Source organism: Coffea arabica, chromosome 2e (assembly GCF_036785885.1).
Source record: "Coffea arabica cultivar ET-39 chromosome 2e, Coffea Arabica ET-39 HiFi, whole genome shotgun sequence".
NCBI classification, from domain to species: domain Eukaryota; kingdom Viridiplantae; phylum Streptophyta; class Magnoliopsida; order Gentianales; family Rubiaceae; genus Coffea; species Coffea arabica.
This window is the reverse complement of record NC_092313.1, coordinates 27,061,313-27,081,989: the sequence shown is the minus strand read 5'-3', so window position 1 is coordinate 27,081,989 and position 20,677 is coordinate 27,061,313. Positions and strand designations below refer to the sequence as shown.

The 20,677-nt window shown below is 35.5% G+C and overlaps 3 protein-coding genes and 2 pseudogenes across 3 annotated transcripts; 3 read left to right on the top strand and 2 right to left on the bottom strand.

The window, feature by feature from the left end:
* Nucleotides 1-2,156: 2,156 nt before the first annotated feature.
* LOC140037254 (arabinogalactan protein 23-like) lies at nt 2,157-2,612 on the top strand. Its single transcript, XM_072081439.1, has one exon. The coding sequence runs from the start codon at nt 2,279-2,281 to the stop codon at nt 2,462-2,464; it is 186 nt and encodes a 61-aa protein (XP_071937540.1). The 5' UTR covers nt 2,157-2,278; the 3' UTR covers nt 2,465-2,612.
* A 3,302-nt stretch (nt 2,613-5,914) lies between these two features.
* Nucleotides 5,915-6,472, bottom strand: LOC140036185 (ylmG homolog protein 1-1, chloroplastic-like; annotated as a pseudogene).
* Nucleotides 6,473-8,246: 1,774 nt separating this feature from the next.
* On the top strand, nt 8,247-8,703 carry LOC113729764 (arabinogalactan protein 23). The gene has a single exon (XM_027253998.2). The coding sequence runs from the start codon at nt 8,370-8,372 to the stop codon at nt 8,553-8,555; it is 186 nt and encodes a 61-aa protein (XP_027109799.1). The 5' UTR covers nt 8,247-8,369; the 3' UTR covers nt 8,556-8,703.
* Nucleotides 8,704-12,030: 3,327 nt separating this feature from the next.
* LOC113728862 (ylmG homolog protein 1-1, chloroplastic-like) lies at nt 12,031-12,546 on the bottom strand (annotated as a pseudogene).
* A 1,821-nt stretch (nt 12,547-14,367) lies between these two features.
* LOC113729765 (arabinogalactan protein 23-like) lies at nt 14,368-14,885 on the top strand. The gene has a single exon (XM_027253999.2). The coding sequence runs from the start codon at nt 14,491-14,493 to the stop codon at nt 14,674-14,676; it is 186 nt and encodes a 61-aa protein (XP_027109800.1). The 5' UTR covers nt 14,368-14,490; the 3' UTR covers nt 14,677-14,885.
* Nucleotides 14,886-20,677: the final 5,792 nt, after the last annotated feature.

Sequence of the window (20,677 nt, the reverse complement as noted above, 5' to 3'; positions counted from 1 at the left end):
TTGATGGGTAGTTTTCATTTTTTTTTTATAAAATTGTTTTGAGGAAGTTTCCATAAAACTTTTGTGTAGTAAAATCGAATTTTGGTTTTATTTATTACAAGGTCCACCATTCTTCCTCCATTGCAAACATGACAGAAAATAATGAGAAAACGACTTAACAAGTTCTTGTATTTCCTTAAGTTCATTTTTTTTTTTAACAAAGGAACCCACAGTCACTATTCGAGAGTGCATACTAGGTAAACCCCGTCCCGTGTAATAGCCCGTCAATCACACGGAGGGATAAGATGCACTAGGCAAACCCTATGCGACGGGCAAATGTCCCAAGAGAAGTTCGAACCCAGGTTGGTAGGATTCCTTAGTTCATTGTTGATCACTACGTCAGAAAGAAAAATTAACACACAATCAAGTGGGTTTCAAGGTTGTTGTTGGGCAATATTGTCAACTCAACAGCTAGTATATGCAATATTCTTTTTATTCAATACATCCTGAGATTGGTGAGGTAATTGACAATACATACTCACCTATTATTATCTTTTTTCAAACTAATAATTAACTCTAGTCACAGGCTTTTGTGTAATTAAACAATTAATACTCAAGTTCTAATTTTGTTCTATATAAGTGAAGCCATGCTTTCCCGATTCTCCTTAATTTTACTCCGGCGTGGACCCTAACTCAAATTCTTTAAAAAACTATTATTCACCCAAATCATTCTAGTTATTTGGATTGAAGAATTAATTTGATAAAGAATTTAAAATCCATCCAAATCATTCTAGATAGAGGGAGGTATATATTGAACATGAAATTGAAACATAAGGGAAGGTATATAATTGATCATTAAATTATATTGAAACAGAATGGGAGATATATATTGAAACAGAAGGGGAGGTATATATTGATCATGAAACTGAAACAGGAGACGCGCCATGTTTTTGAAGTATATTTGATGCAAAATTTTTTATTTAATGTTTTCTGATATCAATATAGAAGACCAAAGTCCTTCTTTTCTTTTGAGGCTAATTCAATTTAAAAAAAAAAGGCTACAATTTTTAGCTTTTTATGACAAAAAAATATAATAAATTACATCCTAAAGTGTACACGATTTCCCGTGTATGTATTAGCACATTTTCGTGCAAAACAGAGCATGAATACCTTCTATAATATTTATTGGATAATTGCACTATATTTTTTAATTAAGGTTTCAATTGCTCTCTCTTTATATAACATTAAGCTTCAAAAATTGTGGTGTCATAGACAAGTCATCACGTATAAATTACCGTGCGAGAGGTGCTGATGCATAGTTGGAAGCACGAAGCCTATAAATAAATGAAAGGACAAATATTAGTACTTAAGATAATCTGTCAAAAAAATTTTTTTTTTTAAAAATCCCTACTCACATTGGAATTCTGTTTTGTTTTGGATCTTTACCTTCTTAGAAGATCACGAATTGGAAAGGACATCACTAATTGGTCAAATCTAGATGCGCATATCATATTTACAAATAAAAAAAATGTTTAAAAAAAGGCTTGGCTGAGTAAACATCAAAACATCAAGGTAAGCATATTGTCATCTCATCCCTTGCCTCTAATGCCCTAGTCTCCTAGACTCACGTAAAATATATACCCTTTTTCCACCTATGCCTTGCGTTTCTTAACTATTTTTTAAAACAATTCACCTACAGAAAAGTAATTTTGAAACGGGATATCTCTATGTGATAGACACAAATAATTAAAAACTGGATCATCTTTTAGTTTAAATTTATCCTTAGTTTTGAAACAAGATATCTCTATGTGATAGAAACAAGTAATTAAGAAGTGGATAATCTTTTAGTTTATATTCATCCTATAAATCATATATCGTTTATAATAAGGTTTTCCCTTTTATTAAAGGCTATAGATATTAAACAATCTCATACCAAAAGTACATAGAGCATAATTAGTTTAGGTGTAACAACAAATACCCTAAACAACCTCCTACTTCTCCTACTTGTTTTTAAACCACTTATATAAAGAACCATTCAAGGGAGTAGCTTAAACATCTCCTGTCCTCATGGAAACAACTACTTTACCAGCAAATCACCACACATTTATTCCAACAAAGTCCAAAACCACACCTATAAATTGCTTCCATTAACGAAGGAAGAATGCCAAGCAAGAGCATCCAGCATCAAGAGCATCAGAAGCACAGGCATATTTTCAACCGAAAGGGGCAAGGTTGGGTAACTATTCTCAAAATTCTTTGAGGTTCTTGCCCTTCAACTGCCTAAAAAAACCCCAAAAAAATGGAGATGAAGAAGATCGCTTGTGCAGTCCTTGTGGCCGCTGCCTCCGTGAGCGCAGTCTTGGCTGAGAGCCAGGCACCCGCACCTGCACCAGAAGCAGCCAACAGTGCCTATGCTGCATTGCCCGCCGTTGGAACCGTTGTCGGTGCCTCCCTCGTGTCCTTCTTTGCCTACTACATGCACTAAATTAATTGTAAACAATTAGTTTCAGGGGCGAAGGAGATATTGAGAAATGGAGGAGTGGGTAGGAATGTAATAAAGGTGTGTTAGGGCATGATGTCTGGATATCGATACAAACAATCAACTAATGATATACCCTAATCTAATTAGAACATTATGGTACGATTTGACATTGCTTTGAATAGTGAAACAAGGAGATGAAGCAACAGTTCTTCCAAGGACTATTTGTCGTATAAGAATTTGGGGGATTGAAATGTGCAGCATTTTTACATCTTAAAAGGGTACATCAACGAAAAACTCAAACAAGACAAATTCAATATAAACAATTGGAACTGTTCTACCGAAGTTAATTTTAAGAACTTCTACTTAAGTTTATTTATCCATTTGTTCATGTGTCTATTTCATGAAAATGATTCTTTAGCTCAGCTAGTGAGTCCGCCTACCAAGTTGGAAAGAAAAGCATCAGAAAGCATGCCTCCCAGGCTGCCTTGGGCAGGGGTGGTGAGGTGCAAATTATCAGGTTCCAATGGCAATCCCTTGGCGTCCACACATATTACAATAGGAAGATCAGCGTTCAGCTGAGCTTCCCTCACTATGTCTGTATAATGCTTTCCTCCTGATGCCAAAGCCACCCGTGTATGTTTTGATACTCATTAAAAATAAAAAATAAAAATAAAAGCTCATTGAAGGTGACAAATTGTATGAAGTAATCAAGATATACAAGCATTGGGGATGCTCGAAATTGAGCATTGTTATGACAAGCCATTGGATATAGACATTGGACTTACAATCCTGTATTGCGTGAAAAAAAAAATGTAATGAAAATCCCCCTTTAACAAGAGCAAAGCTACTACTACTTTCTATTTTTCTTTTTCCTTTTTCGCCAATATGGGGAAATCTCCAAAATCTTGAGAGTTACTAATTATGCATGAAGGGTCTTTTTTTCTTTTTGGGTTGAAGGGTAGTTTTCATTTTTTTTTATAAAATTGTTTTGAGGAAGTTTCCCTAAAACTTTTGTGTAGTAAAATCGAATTTTGGTTTTATTTATTACAAGGTCCATCATTCTTCCTCCATTGCAATCATAACAGAAAATAATGAGAAAACGACTTAACAAGTTTTTCTATTTCCTTAAGTTCATTTTTTTTTTTTTGTTGACAAGGAACCCACAGTCACTATTCGAGAGTGTACACTAGGTAAACCCCGTCCCGCGCAATAGCCCGTCAACCACACGGAGGGATAAGATGCACTAGGCAAACCCTATGCGACGGGCAAATGTCCCAAGAGAGATTCGAACCCGGATTAGTAGGATTCCTTAGTTCATTGTTGATCACTAGGTCAGAAAGAAAAATTAACACACAATCAAGTGGGTTTCAAGGTTGCTGTTAGGCAATATTGTCAACTCAACAGCTAGTATATGCAATATTCTTTTTATTCAATACATCCTGAGATTGGTGAGGTAATTGAGAATACATACTCACCCATTATTATCTTCTTCCAAACTAATAATTAACTCTAGTCACAGGCTTTTGTGTAATTAAACAATTAATACTCAAGTTCTAATTTTGTTCTCTATAAGTAAAGCCATGCTTTCCTGATTCTCCTTAATTTTACTCCGGCGTGTAGGGGTGTGCATCGAATTCGAAATCGGTAAATCGGAAGTTTGAAATCGGAATTTTTCAAAAATTTGACATGGATTTTCCCGACCGATTTCGAATTCGAAATGGCCAGTTCCGATTTCGACTTCTGACGGGGTTTTGATATACGTACAAGTTAAAATCCGATTTACACCCGTTTGACTGTAAGTATACAGGTCAAATTAGTAGTTTAGGGTATATATCGGATCGATCCCACGAGGAAGATTGAACAATTACCAGCATTACTAAAACTTCTCTATTATTTAGACTATCAATGAATTATAAGAAATGAATCCTACTGAACCTATGCAAAATAACAAATGAAAGCTCCTTAGGTTATGGTATCCCTAACTACTCATGCAAGTGCTATTTTTGGATCATTGGGAACTACTATCTTGGCTAGCTATGGTGTAATTTCCTTATGCATATGAATCCTACTTTCGTAGTGAGTTAATTATACTCATAACTAATCCAAACCTATTCTCATGGTTATGAAATTAGCTACAAGTTCATTTTTTCTGTGAAATTATATGAAATGAATCACTAAAATCACATAGGTGCACCTCTACTCTCGTGAGTGTACTCCCTGTGTTTAACACTTCTTGAACCAGTGTTAAATCTCAATTTTCATTGCAGAAACAACACCTTAGATAATCACAATCAATGGTACCAGATAAATCATGATTTTAAAGAGCTAAAGTGCTAAATAACTTGCTCAAATCATAGCAATCAAATAGCCAAATAATAAACATTAACAATCATAGGAAGTTCAACCAAACCCAAGGCATAAACTTTAGAGACACATAAATAACATAAAATCCAGACTTGTATATTAACCAAACTTGGAATTAAGTACAAAAGATAAAGAATTGGAAAGAAATGTAACCCTTGTCACATGAGTTCATCTCCTTGCCTTCTTCATCCTCCAACCTCCTCTTCCTCTAGCTAATAAACAAGATGGATGAACTACTACTCTATACTAAACTAATCTAACACTCAGAAAATGGAAGAGTTACATTTCTGCAGACTTCAAGCTTTCTCCCGTATGATCTTCTTGAATCTTGCAAGTTTTTTGCTATATAAAGGTAAAAGGTAGTCAAGGAATGAGGTTTACACCTCCCTTTTACAGCTGCAAAGTGTTTGTCACATGTCTAGCATTACATGTGACTTATTAGAGGTGAAATCAAGTTGTCCGCGTAAAGAACAGACTTTTCTAACCATAATCGGGCCATAAATCTGTCCAAGTTCCGCCCGGATTGATACAGTGACCTTTTTGTGCAATTTCTATTCAATTTCCAGCTCCGCTCCAATTTTGCCTCAACTTTAACTAAACTTTTCTTGATGATAGAAGCTAATTTAACTCTTGACCAAAACATAAAACTTGTAACTCTTTGAGTTAGCTTTCCAATGCATGAAGAATCACCTCATTTGGATTTGTGTAGCCTGAGAAATGACTAAAATACTCTTGACTGCTCACTGCCCTGTTTCAACTTCGACCAATAGAAATTGGCTACTGTAATTCGGTTTTTTGACCTAGAAAACCTTCAAACTGGATTTTGATGTCTTCAATTCTTATATTCAAATTGATTCAAGAATCATCTCAATCCGATTACTGTAGCTCAAGTTATAGCCGAAATACTAAAATGTGTTAAAGCTATCAAAAATGCACAAAATGCAAGTAAAAAGTGATAAAAACCTCATTAAATCACTTAAGACATTTTTCCCCAATTATAGCCAAAATTATTCATTTTCTTCCAACAATATAACCAAAGTGACTAAAAATAACATAAAATGTCATTCAATTATTACGTAAATTAGTCACTTATCCAATTCGATTCCGAATTTCGGTGAATTCCGAATTCACCGAATTCAAAAACCTGCTTTCCCAAGGTATATTGGGGAACCAGCTCAGCAAAACCCTAACCACCAAAACCCCGTTGTATATATCCAGCCATTTTGCCATCCCGGCTGCAACCGCGGTGAACGGTATTCAAAGTTCCAGTGGATGCATCCCCAATTGGGGCGAAAAAAACCGGGCCAGCGGAGTGGACTAAAGGCTCCGGCAGGCCATGAAAGCCCTTCAATTGCAGGCCCAAATTGAGAACCTTGGAGGCCGTTAGAGCGAGAGCCAACAGTGTAGTCACCGTCCGAGTTGAACTGGTGAGCAAAGATAGAGCGGGGTTCTGGTAACCAGAGCTTTTGGCAATTATTGCCGGCCTTTTAGGGTTTGCTAGGGAGAAGGAAAGCCGCAGAGGATAGGCAGCGGTGAGGTTGTTCGGAGAAATAACGGTAGGTTTTCGGAGGATTAAGGTCTGAGAGGCTATCAGGGAAAAAGCCATCTGGCTTTGGCTCGAACGAAATCTCCGGATTCTGAAGACTGCGGAGTTGATTCTAGAATTGCCCAAGCCGTCTTCCTTCAATTGGGCTTTAAGTAACCTTTGCGAGCCTTATCTATTCTTTTTTTATTCCGATTAGTAGTACTTTATTGTTAAAAAATATTATATTATAAAATGAAATCGAAATTATATTTTCGAATTCGACCCGATTTCAACCAATTCGAAATCAGAATTACTGAATTCTATTCCAAATTATCGAATTCGAAATTCCGAATTTAATTCGAAATCGGTCGGTAAATCGAAATTTTTCAACTTTACACACCCTTACCGGCGTGGGCCCTAACTCAAATTCTTTAAAAAACTATTATTACCCAAATCATTCTAGTTATTTGGATTGAAGAATTTGATAAAAAATTTAAAATCCATCCAAACCATTCTAGATAGAGGGAGGCATATATTGATCATGAAATTGAAACAGAAGGGAAGGTATATAATTGATCATTAAATTATGTTGAAACAGAAGGGGAGATATTTATTGAAACAGAAGGGGAGGTATATATTGATCATGAAACTGAAACAGGAGACGCGCCATGTTTTTGAAGTATATTTGATGCAAAATTTTGTATTTAATGTTTTCTGATATCAGTATAGAAGATCAAAGTCCTTCTTTTCTTTTGAGGCTAATTCAATTTAAAAAAAAAAGGCTACAATTTTTAGCTTTTTATGACAAAAAAATATAATAAATTACATCCTAAAGTGTACACGATTTCCCGTGTATGTATTAGCACATTTTCGTGCAAAACAGAGTATGAATACCTTTTATAATATTTATTGGATAATTGCACTATATTTTTTAATTAAGGTTTCAATTGCTCTCTCTTTATATAACATTAAGCTTCAAAAATTGTGGTGTCATGGACAAGTCATCACATATAAATTACCGTGCGAGAGGTGCCGATGCATAGTTGGAAGCACTAAGCCTATAAATAAATGAAAGGACAAATATTAGCACTTCAGATAATCTGTCAAAAAAAAATTTTTAAAAATCCCTACTCTCATTGGAATTCTGTTTTGTTTTGGATCTTTACCATCTTAGAAGATCAGGAATTGGAAAGGACATAACTAATTGGTCAAATCTAGATGCGCATATCATATTTACAAATAAAAAAATGTTTAAAAAAAGGCTTGGCTGAGTAAACATCAAAACATCAAGGTAAGCATATTGTCATCTCATCCCTTGCCTCTAATGCCCTAGTCTCCTAGACTCACGTAAAATATATACCCTTTTTCCACCTATGCCTTGCGTTTCTTAACTATTTTTTAAAACAATTCACCTACAGAAAAGTAATTTTGAAACGGGATATCTCTATGTGATAGACACAAATAATTAAAAAATGGATCATCTTTTAGTTTAAATTTATCCTTAGTTTTGAAACAATATATCTCTATGTGATAGAAACAAGTAATTAAGAAGTGGATAATCTTTTAGTTTATATTCATCCTATAAATCATATATCGTTTATAATAAGGTTTTCCTTTTTATTAAAGGCTATAGATATTAAACAATCTCATACCAAAAGTACATAGAGCATAATTAGTTTAGGTGTAACAACAAATACCCTAAACAACCTCCTACTTCTCCTACTTGTTTTCAAACCACTTATATAAAGAACCATTCAAGGGAGTAGCTTAAACATCTCCTGTCCTCGTGGAAACAACTACTTTACCAGCAAATCACCACACATTTATTCCAACAAAGTCCAAAACCACACCTATAAATTGCTTCCATTAACGAAGGAAGAAAGCCAAGCAAGAGCATCCAGCATCAAGAGCATCAGAAGCACAGGCATATTTTCAACCGAAAGGGGCAAGGTTGGGTAACTATTCTCAAAATTCTTTGAGGTTCTTGCCCATCAACTGCCTTAAAAAAACCCAAAAAAAATGGAGATGAAGAAGATCGCTTGTGCAGTCCTTGTGGCCGCTGCCTCCGTGAGCGCAGTCTTGGCTGAGAGCCAGGCACCCGCACCTGCACCAGAAGCAGCCAACAGTGCCTATGCTGCATTGCCCGCCGTTGGAACCGTTGTCGGTGCCTCCCTCGTGTCCTTCTTTGCCTACTACATGCACTAAATTAATTGTAAACAATTAGTTTCAGGGGCGAAGGAGATATTGAGAAATGGAGGAGTGGGTAGGAATGTAATAAAGGTGTGTTAGGGCATGATGTCTGGATATCGATACAAACAATCAACTAATGATATACCCTAATCTAATTAGAACATTATGGTAGGATTTGACATTGCTTTGAATAGTGAAACAAGGAGATGAAGCAACAGTTCTTCCAAGGACTATTTGTCGTATAAGAATTTGGGGGACTGAAATGTGCAGCATTTTTACATCTTAAAAGGGTACATCAACGAAAAACTCAAACAAGACAAATTCAATATAAACAATTGGAACCGTTCTACAGAAGTTAATTTTAAGAACTTCTACTTAAGTTTATTTATCCATTTGTTCATGTGTCTATTTCATGAAAATGATTCTTTAGCTCAGCTAGTGAGTCCGCCTACCAAGTTGGAAAGAAAAGCATCAGAAAGCATGTCTCCCAGGCCGCCTTGGGCAGGGGTGGTGAGGTGCAAATTATCAGGTTCCAATGGCAATCCCTTGGCGTCCACACATATTACAATAGGAAGATCAGCGTTCAGCTGAGCTTCCCTCACTATGTCTGTATAATGCGTTCCTCCTGATGCCAAAGCCACCCGTGTATGTTTTGATACTCATTAAAAATAAAAAATAAAAATAAAAGCTCATTGAAGGTGACAAATTGTATGAAGTAATCAAGATATACAAGCATTGGGGATGCTCGAAATTGAGCATTGTTATGACAAGCCATTGGATATAGACATTGGACTTACAATCCTGTATTGCGAGAAAAAAAAATGTAATGAAAATCTCCCTTTAACAAGAGCAAAGCTACTACTACTTTCTATTTTTCTTTTTCCTTTTTCGCCAATATTGGGAAATCTCCAAAATCTTGAGAGTTACTAATTATGCATGAAGGGTCTTTTTTTCTTTTTGGGTTGAAGGGTAGTTTTCATTTTTTTTTTATAAAATTGTTTTGAGGAAGTTTCCCTAAAACTTTTGTGTAGTAAAATCGAATTTTGGTTTTATTTATTACAAGGTCCATCATTCTTCCTCCATTGCAATCATGACAGAAAATAATGAGAAAACGACTTAACAAGTTTTTCTATTTACTTAAGTTCATTTTTTTTTTGTTGACAAGGAAACCACCGTCACTATTCGAGAGTGTACACTAGGTAAACCCCGTCCCGCACAATAGCCCGTCATCCACACGGAGGGATAAGATGCACTAGGCAAACCCTATGCGACGGGCAAATGTCCCAAGAGAGATTCGAACCCGGATTAGTAGGATTCCTTAGTTCATTGTTGATCACTAGGTCAGAAAGAAAAATTAACACACAATCAAGTGGGTTTCAAGGTTGTTGTTAGGCAATATTGTCAACTCAACAGCTAGTATATGCAATATTCTTTTTATTCAATACATCCTGAGATTGGTGAGGTAATTGAGAATACATACTCACCCATTATTATCTTCTTCCAAACTAATAATTAACTCTAGTCACAGGCTTTTGTGTAATTAAACAATTAATACTCAAGTTCTAATTTTGTTCTCTATAAGTAAAGCCATGCTTTCCTGATTCTCCTTAATTTTACTCCGGCGTGTAGGGGTGTGCATCGAATTCGAAATCGGTAAATCGGAAGTTTGAAATCGGAATTTTTCAAAAATTTGATATGGATTTTCCCGACCGATTTCGAATTCGAAATGGCCAGTTCCGATTTCGACTTCTGACGGGGTTTTGATATACGTACAAGTTAAAATCCGATTTACACCCGTTTGACTGCAAGCATACAGGTCAAATTAGTAGTTTAAGGTATATATCGGATCGATCCCACGAGGAAGATTGAACAATTACCAGCATTACTAAAACTTTTCTATTATTTAGACTATCAATGAATTATAAGAAATGAATCCTACTGAACTTATGCAAAATAACAAATGAAATCTCCTTAGGTTATGGTATCCCTAACTACTCATGCAAGTGCTATTTTTGGATCATTAGGAACTACTATCTTGGCTAGCTATGGTGTAATTTCCTTATGCATATGAATCCTACTTTCGTAGTGAATTAATTATACTCATAACTAATCCAAACCTATTCTCATGGTTATGAAATTAGCTACAAGTTCATTTCTTCTGTAAAATTATATGAAATGAATCACTAAAATCACATAGGTGCACCTCTACTCTCGTAAGTGTACTCCCTATGTTTAACCCTTCTTGAACCAGTGTTAAATCTCAATTTCATTGCAGAAACAACACCTTAGATAATCACAATCAATGGTACCAAATTAATCATGATTTTAAATAGCCAAAGTGCTAAATAACTTGCTCAAATCATAGTAATCAAATAGCCAAATAATAAACATTAACAATCATAGGAAATTCAACCAAACCCAAGGCATAAACTTTAGAGACACATAAATAACATAAAATCCAGACTTGTATATTAACCAAACTTGGAATTAAGTACAAAAGATAAAGAATTGGAGAGAAATGTAACCGTTGTCACATGAGTTCATCTCCTTGCCTTCTTCATCCTCCAACCTCCTCTTCCTCTAGCTAATAAACAAGATGGATGAACTACTACTCTATACTAAACTAATCTAACACTCAGAAAATGGAAGAGCTACATTTCTGCAGACTTCAAGCTTTCTCCCGTATGATCTTCTTGAATCTTGCAAGTTTTTTGCTATATAAAGGTAAAAGGTGGTCAAGGAATGAGGTTTACACCTCCCTTTTACAGCTGCAAAGTGTTTGTCACATGTCTAGCATTACATGTGACTTATTAGAGGTGAAATCAAGTTGTCCGCGTAAAGAACAAACTTTTCTAACCACAATCGGGCCAGAAATCTGGCCATAAATCCATCCAAGTTCCGGCCGAATTGATGCAGTGACCTTTTTGTGCAATTTCTATTCAATTTCCAGCTCCGCTCCAATTTTGCCTCAACTTTAACTACACTTTTCTTGATGATAGAAGCTGATTTAACTCTTGACCAAAACATAAAACTTGTAGCTCTTTGAGTTAGCTTTCCAATGCATGATGAATCAGCTCATTTGGATTTGTGTAGGCTGAGAAATGACTAAAATACCCTTGACTGCTCAATGCCCTGTTTCAGCTTTGACCAATAGAAATTGGCTACTGTAATTCGGCTTTTTGACCTAGAAAACCTTCAAACTGGATTTTGATGTCTTCAACAAAGTTGTAGATCTATTTCTTATATTCAAATTGATTCAAGAATCATCTCAATCCGATTACTGTAGCTCAAATTATAGCCGAAATACTAAAATGTGTCAAAGCTGTCAAAAATGCACAAAATGCAAGTAAAAAGTGATAAAAACCTCATTAAATCACTTAAGACATTTTTCCTCAATTATAGCCAAAATTATTCATTTTCTTCTAATAATATAACCAAAGTGACTAAAAATAACATAAAGTGTCATTCAATTATTGCGTAAATTAGTCACTTATCCAATTCGATTCCGAATTTCGGTGAATTCCAAATTCACCGAATTCAAAAACCTGCTTTCCCAAGGTATATTGGGGAACCAGCTCAGCAAAACCCTAACCATCAAAACCCCGTTGTATATATCCAGCCATTTTGCCATCCCGGCTGCAACCGCGGTGAACGGTGTTCAAAGTTCCAGTGGATGCATCCCCAATTGTGGCGAAAAAAGCCGGGCCGGCGGAGTGGACTAAAGGCTCCGGTAGGCCATGAAAGCCCTTCAATTGCAGGCCCAAATTGAGAACCTTGGAGGCCGTTAGAGCGAGAGCCAACAGTGTAGTCACCGTCCGAGTTGAACTGGTGAGCAAAGATAGAGCGGGGTTCTGGTAACCAGAGCTTTTGGCAATTATTGCCGGCCTTTTAGGGTTTGCTAGGGAGAAGGAAAGCCGCAGAGGATAGGCAGCGGTGAGGTTGTTCGGAGAAATAACGGTAGATTTCGGAGGATTAAGGTCTGAGAGGCTATCAGGGAAAAAGCCATCTGGCTTTGGCTCGAACGAAATCTCCGGATTCTGAAGACTGCGGAGTTGATTCTAGAATTGCCCAAGCCGTCTTCCTTCAATTGGGCTTTAAGTAACCTTTGCGAGCCTTATCTATTCTTTTTTTATTCCGATTAGTAGTACTTTATTGTTAAAAAATATTATATTATAAAATGAAATCGAAATTATATTTTCGAATTCGACCCGATTTCAACCAATTCGAAATCAGAATTACTGAATTCTATTCCAAATTATCGAATTCGAAATTCCGAATTTAATTCGAAATCGGTCGGTAAATCGAAATTTTTCAACTTTGCACACCCTTACCGGCGTGGGCCCTAACTCAAATTCTTTAAAAAACTATTATTACCCAAATCATTCTAGTTATTTGGATTGAAGAATTTGATAAAAAATTTAAAATCCATCCAAACCATTCTAGATAGAGGGAGGCATATATTGATCATGAAATTGAAACAGAAGGGAAGGTATATAATTGATCATTAAATTATGTTGAAACAGAAGGGGAGATATTTATTGAAACAGAAGGGGAGGTATATATTGATCATGAAACTGAAACAGGAGACGCGCCATGTTTTTGAAGTATATTTGATGCAAAATTTTGTATTTAATGTTTTCTGATATCAGTATAGAAGATCAAAGTCCTTCTTTTCTTTTGAGGCTAATTCAATAAAAAAAAAAAAAGGCTACAATTTTTAGCTTTTTATGACAAAAAAATATAATAAATTACATCCTAAAGTGTACACGATTTCCCGTGTATGTATTAGCACATTTTCGTGCAAAACAGAGTATGAATACCTTCTATAATATTTATTGGATAATTGCACTATATTTTTTAATTAAGGTTTCAATTGCTCTCTCTTTATATAACATTAAGCTTCAAAAATTGTGGTGTCATGGACAAGTCATCACATATAAATTACCGTGCGAGAGGTGCCGATGCATAGTTGGAAGCACTAAGCCTATAAATAAATGAAAGGACAAATATTAGTACTTAAGATAATCTGTCAAAATTTTTTTTTTTTTAAAAATCCCTACTCACATTGGAATTCTGTTTTGTTTTGGATCTTTACCTTCTTAGAAGATCACGAATTGGAAAGGACATCACTAATTGGTCAAATCTAGATGCGCATATCATATTTACAATTAAAAAAATGTTTAAAAAAAGGCTTGGCTGAGTAAAAATCAAAACATCAAGGTAAGCATATTGTCATCTCATCCCTTGTCTCTAATGCCTTAGTCTCCTAGACTCACGTAAAATATATACACTTTTTCCACCTATGCCTTGCGTTTCTTAACTATTTTTTATAACAATTCACCTACAGAAAAGTAATTTTGAAACGGGATATCTCTATGTGACAGACACAAATAATTTAAAAGTGGATCATCTTTTAGTTTAAATTTATCCTTAGTTTTGAAACAAGATATCTCTGTGTGATAGAAACAAGTAATTAAGAAGTGGATAATCTTTTAGTTTATATTCATCCTATAAATCATATATCGTTTATAATAAGGTTTTCCCTTTTATTAAAGGCTATAGATATTAAACAATCTCATACCAAAAGTACATATAGAGCATAATTAGTTTAGGTGCAACAACAAATACCCTAAACAACCTCCTACTTCTCCTACTTGTTTTCAAACCACTTATATAAAGAACCATTCAAGGGAGTAGCTTAAACATCTCCTGTCCTCGTGGAAACAACTACTTTACCTGCAAATCACCACACATTTATTCCAACAAAGTCCAAAACCACACCTATAAATGGCTTCCATTAACGAAGGAAGAAAGCCAAGCAAGAGCATCCAGCATCAAGAGCATCAGAAGCACAGGCATATTTTCAACCGAAAGGGGCAAGGTTGGGTAACTATTCTCAAAATTCTTTGAGGTTCTTGCCCTTCAACTGCCGTAAAAAAACCCAAAAAAAATGGAGATGAAGAAGATCGCTTGTGCAGTCCTTGTGGCCGCTGCCTCCGTGAGCGCAGTCTTGGCTGAGAGCCAGGCACCCGCACCTGCACCAGAAGCAGCCAACAGTGCCTATGCTGCATTGCCCGCCGTTGGAACCGTTGTCGGTGCCTCCCTCGTGTCCTTCTTTGCCTACTACAGGCACTAAATTAATTGCTAAACAATTAGTTTCAGGGGTGAAGGAGATATTGAGAAATGGAGGAGTGGGGAGGAATGTAATAAAGGTGTGTTAGGGCATGATGTCTGGATATCGATACAAACAATCAAAATATGATATTGTTTTATAAACCATTGTTGTTGGTTTTTTGTAATCGATTCATTTGACTCAATGGAATAAAGGAACTATTTCCTAGTAAATTTTCTATTTTTGGTTGCATGAACCATTTTAGCTTTTTTTTCATCTTTATTAATTGTTCCTCGAACCTCAACCTTAATCCTTTATGTTTATAGGTTTCAATGATGTCATTTGTCATTTTGTAATTGATGTGACGATTTGTTTGGTAACGTTTTTAATTAGATGAATTTTCATTTGGAAATGCTTCAACAAATTCAACATAACTTCTTATTTGAGTACAAGATACGAGATGGGCTTTCATGAATCATTTCGACTGTTTTAGTAAATAGATTACAAAAGGTGACTTTCTGGATATACAAGTTTGTCATTTTTCTCTTAAAAAGATGTCAAGGAAAACAAATTCTTGGGCAAATTATACTTTACCTTCCCGTGATTTAGTGTTTTTTTACATAACTCCCTCATGATTTCAAAAGCTATACATAATTCCCTCATGATTTGAATTAAAGTGTCAAAGTGATAGAATGATCATTCATAACGGAATCACCTAAAATGTCAAAAATACCCTTATGTAAAATTAAAAATTATTTATTAACCAAGGGGAGTTATGTGTATATTTTGGAAATCATAAGGGGGTTTTATGGTAAAATATTAAACTATAAGGAAGTTATTTAGTGAATCATAAAATCATACGGGGTTAGTGTGTCATGTGTTTATAAGGGTAATTTCGACATTTTTAAAAGTTCCGTTACGACACTTTGACACTTTAATTCAAATCATGAGGAGATTATGTATAACTTTTGAAACCATAGGAGGGTTATGTTGAAAAACTAAACCACAAGGGGATAAAATGTAATTTGTCCTAAATTCTTATCATGCCACTCTTTCACTGTTGCAGGATGATCATCTCACGCTTTCATTGTTTGAAGATGTTCTTGTTTGAAATTCAAACCATCATATTCTTAGCACCGTATATTTTACTTTTTATCTTTTAGAAAATATAATTTGATGGTTTTCGACAAGTTTTGCGATTTGGCATCAAAATCCTATTTTTTCCCATTATATGTATGTCTTATTTTGTGCACATGGATTTTTCTGTGCACATGGGATTATATCTTACTTTGTGCACATGATTTTTTTTATGCAAATAGGATTTTTTGCAAGTGTAGATTTACGATGAAATTCTATAATGATTGTAATCTCCGGTAGCAGGAATAACACTAGCTGGCGAAAGTGCTAAGTTCATAACAAATTTTTTATTCGTACTCTTTTTTTTCAAATGTGCGTGTATGCCAGCAAAAATGATTATATGTGCACATATGTTAATCATTCAATAACGTTTAAACTGTCTCCCATTATCCTGCATTATTTAGTAGAGTCTCATTCTTTTTCAACAAAGTGTCTTAGTGTTCCATTATCCTAGATTATTTAGGAGAATCCCTAACCTTTTCAACAAAGTGTCTTAGTGTCCCATTATCCCCTAATCCCTTACTTTTTCAACAAAATGTCTTGATGTCCCATTATCCTAAATTATTTAGGATAGTGGCAGATTATTTAGGAGAATCCCTTACTTTTTCAACAAAGTGTCAAAGTGTGGGGATGGCTCTTTCCATGTTAGAGTAAGTGTCTTAGTGTCCCATTATCCTAGATTATTTAGGGAGTCCCTTACTTTTTCAACAAAGTGTCTTAGGCCCTGTTTGATAATCCCATTCAACATTTAAACTTAATAGATTTATATAGTAATGTGTTGAGATACGTTTGATAATAAAAAATTGAACATTTGAATTAATTAAGTAGCACTGAATTTTCTAGGCAAAACATGCTCCCAAAAATAAATAATAAGCTATTCACTTATCACTGAATGTGACATACACTCAAATGTATTAGATTTAATATTTAACAATTCAATAACTTAATAGATTCAGATTTTAGATTTCAGTTTAATCAAACACACCCTTAGTGTTCCATTATCTTAGATTATTTAGGATAGTCGCAGATTATTTAGGAGAGTCAATTACTTATTCAACAAAGTGTCAAAAGTGTGGGGATGGCTCTTTCCATGTTGTTCGATGAAAATAGTGGCAGATTATTTAGGAGAGTCCCTTACTTTTTCAACAAAGTGTCAATGTCGTGCCCCATTTTTTGAAATAAATGAAAAGGTGTTTAAAAATGAGTTTTTCGATTTTAGAAAATAAATAAAAAAGGCCTAAAATGGGATTTAGAGAATGCGATAGTTTGGATCCAAAATATTAGTTTAAAAAGGATTTTTGGAAAAAGAGAGTCGCCATTTGATATCGAGTTTAGGTGTACCAAATCACTCAAAATATATATATTAAATGAAAACAAATAAAACCCTTCTAGACGATTTTAGGTTTTTGAAAATAAGATAAAAGAGTTCGGGAGTCACGGTTGAAGAAAGGGAAGACAAAGATTTGATTGATCCAAATTTAAAGCAATTTTTCAACCTAACCAAGGCTAGATATGAGATTTAGTCAAAAATTTTCCTAATTTAATATCTAAATTTATCATATTTGGATGCTTCTATATGGATGCAAAGCTAGACCTAAGAGATATCTTTTTTTTTTCGGAAACGATAGGATTTTCTATTTTTACTAATAGAGAAATACAATGTATGAGCAAGGGCTCAACTTGTCCTTTACAAAAGTGTACTAAGACACTGAGGATCAAATAACTCCTCATCAAAGAGTATTGATAAGTGACTAATTTACGTAATAATTGTATGATATTTTATATTATTTTTAGTCACTTTGGGTATATTATTGGAAGAAAATGATTCATTTTGGCTATAATTGGTATAAAATGCTTTTGTTCAATTAAATGAGGTTTTTATCACTTTTTACTTGGATTTTGTGTATTTTGACAGTTTTGACACATTTTCGTATTTCGGCTATAACTTGAGCTACAATGATCGGATTGGGATGATTCTTGAACCCATTTGAAGATAAGAGATAGATCTACAACTTTGGTGAAGACATCTGAATCCAGTTTGAAGGTTTTCTAGGTCAAAAGGCCGAAGTACAGAGTCAATTGCTATTGGTCGAAACTGGAACAAGGCATGGAGCAGGGAAGGGTATTTCAGTCATATCTCAGCCTACACAGATCCAAATGAGGTGATTCTTGATGCATTAGAAAGATAACTCAAAAGGCTACAACTTTCGTGTTTTAGACATGAGTTGGTTCAGCCTCTAACATCAAGAAAAGATTGGTTGAAGTTGGGCCAAAAATAGAGCAAGTGATCCACACTCGGATCCACTATTCATCCGAACCCTCGGTTGTTTCTGGGTTAGTGGAACCGAGCTCGGATCCATACGGATCCGAGGTACTGTAGCAGCTCGGATCACTGTAGCAGCCCAGATTTACTGTAGCAATCCGGCCTGAATTTGGCCGGATTTGTGGCCGGATTCCTGGCCGGATTGTGGTCAGAAAAGGCTGCTCTGTACGCGTAAAACTCAATTTAACCTCCACCAACTCACATGTGATGCTAGACATGTGAGAAACATTACCATCTGTAAGGAGAAAGTGTAAAGCTTCATTCCTTGACCAACTTTCATCATTAAATAGCCAAATTCATTAAAGAGGAATGAGATGGGAGTCCATAGCAAAATATAGAGAGTGAGCTACGGGAGAAAGCTTGAAGCTGCAGAAATGTAGCTCTTTCATCTCTCTAGTATTAGTTTAGCTTAGTATAGAGTAGTGTAGCTTTTCCATTCTTGTTTATTATCTAGATTAGGATGAGGATGGAGGATGAAGAAGGCAAGGAAGAAAGCTCATGTGACAAGGGTTGTATTCCTTCTAAATTCTTTATCTTTTGTATTTGATTCCAATTTTAGTTAATATACAAGTTCTGGATTTTGTGTTCATTATGTGTTTCTAAAGTTTATACCTTGGGTTTGGTTGAACTTTCTATAATTGTTAGTGTTTATTATTTGGTTATTTGATTGCTAGGATTTGAGCAAGTTATTTAGCACTTTGGCTCTTTAAATCATGATTAATCTGGTACCATTGATTGTGATTATCTAAGGTGTTGTTTCTGCAATGGAAATTGAGATTTAACACTAGTTCAAGAAGTGCTAAACATAGGGAGTACACTCACAAAAGTAGAGGTGCATCTATGTGGTTTTTAGTGATTCATTTCATGTAATTTCATTGAAGAAATGAACTTGTAACTAATTTCATAACCATGAGAATAGGTATGGATTAGTTATAAGTATAATTGATTCACTATGAAAGTGGGATTCAAATGCATAAGGAAATTACACCATAACTAGCCTAGATGTAGTACTTAATGATCCAAATATAACACTTGCATGAGTAGATAGGGATACCACAACCTAAGGAGCTTTCATTTGTTATTTTGTATAATTTCAGTAGGTTAAATTTGTTATAATTCATTGGTAGTCTAAATAATAGAGAAGCTTTAGTAATACCGGTAATTGTTCACTCTTCCCTGTGGGATCGACCCGATATATACCCTAAACTACTAGTTGACCTGTATACTTGCAGTGAACGGGTGTAATTCGGTATTTTTTAGCTTGCACGTATGTAAAATACCCGTCAAGTATATGCATTGTTTTCTTACTCAGTTTATAACTGAGTGTATTAGTACTATCATTACTAGACTGACTATCAAATGAGCATGTCCTAAACATTGAGCTAAGATCGGCTATGCATTCTAGGTGGGCTGCTATATGAATGTTACTTGAGACTTGCCGGTGCATGAGCTTTAAAATCTGATTACATGGTATCTGAAGCTTTATGTCCGGCCATCCTCGTTCCTTTAGCTTGCAAAGTGCTAATTGTATAGCCATCAAATTGTCCAAAACAACTTATCCAGTGCTTTTTTTCTTTTAGCATCCACGCTGCACATATCTGGTTCATGACATTTGCCGCTGTGATGCCAATTCCCATATTCTGTCCTTCAATGTGTTGTCCCACATCTACTCGAATGATCAGCAAGTTTGCATCTGGTCCCACCTCTGCGTCTTGTTCATCTGCTGTATCTGTTTCTGATATGCTCATCTGTTGTTCAGCCTGTTGGGATTGATGGTACTCCTCCCATTCCTTGACTGCCTTTGTAACTACTTCCATCGGATGTCTTTGTTTGTCTTCAAATTCTGCTTCATTCCTGGCTTTCCAAATCTGCCAGAGGATGCCGACTGTTAATGCTATGTGTTGCATTCCTTCCTTCCTGGCCTTTACTTCCATTAAACTACCTCACCAGTTCCTGAAGTCGTTGGTGAACTCATTCAGTCCATCCCATTGTAGTGGAGCCATCTTTCATACCATCCTTGCCTTTGTGCAGTGAAAGAAAATGTGCTCCACTGTCTCACTGTTTTCACCACATTGCTTACAAAAAGTGTCCCCTTTTCCTGTTCTCCTAAATATTGCCTCTCTTCCTGGTAATACTTGGTGCAGACTCTTCCATAAAAACAGCTTGTGCTTGTGCTTTATTCTGAGTTTCCATAGCTGTTTCCAGATTTTGTCACTTCCTCCTGTCCAGCTTGTTTCCCCCTTTCTCCTCTGTTGAGGTTTGGCATGCCTATGTTCACGTACTAGAGCTTCATAGGCAGACCTGACCGTGTACTGTCCAGTATTGCTATAATGCCAGAAGTAACAATCAGGTCTACCTGCTAGACTTATAGGCGTTTTGAGAATGTGCCCAGCTTCGTGTGTGCTAAAGATCTTAAAAATGAGTGTTGATTTCCATCTAAAGTTGGAAATCAGTTCACTCACTTTTGTGACCATACAACCTGTGGGTTTTGGGGATTCAATTCTACCTCCCTTGCCTTCCAGTAGCCAAGCATCATCCCAAATGGTGGTGCTCTTCCTATTTCCA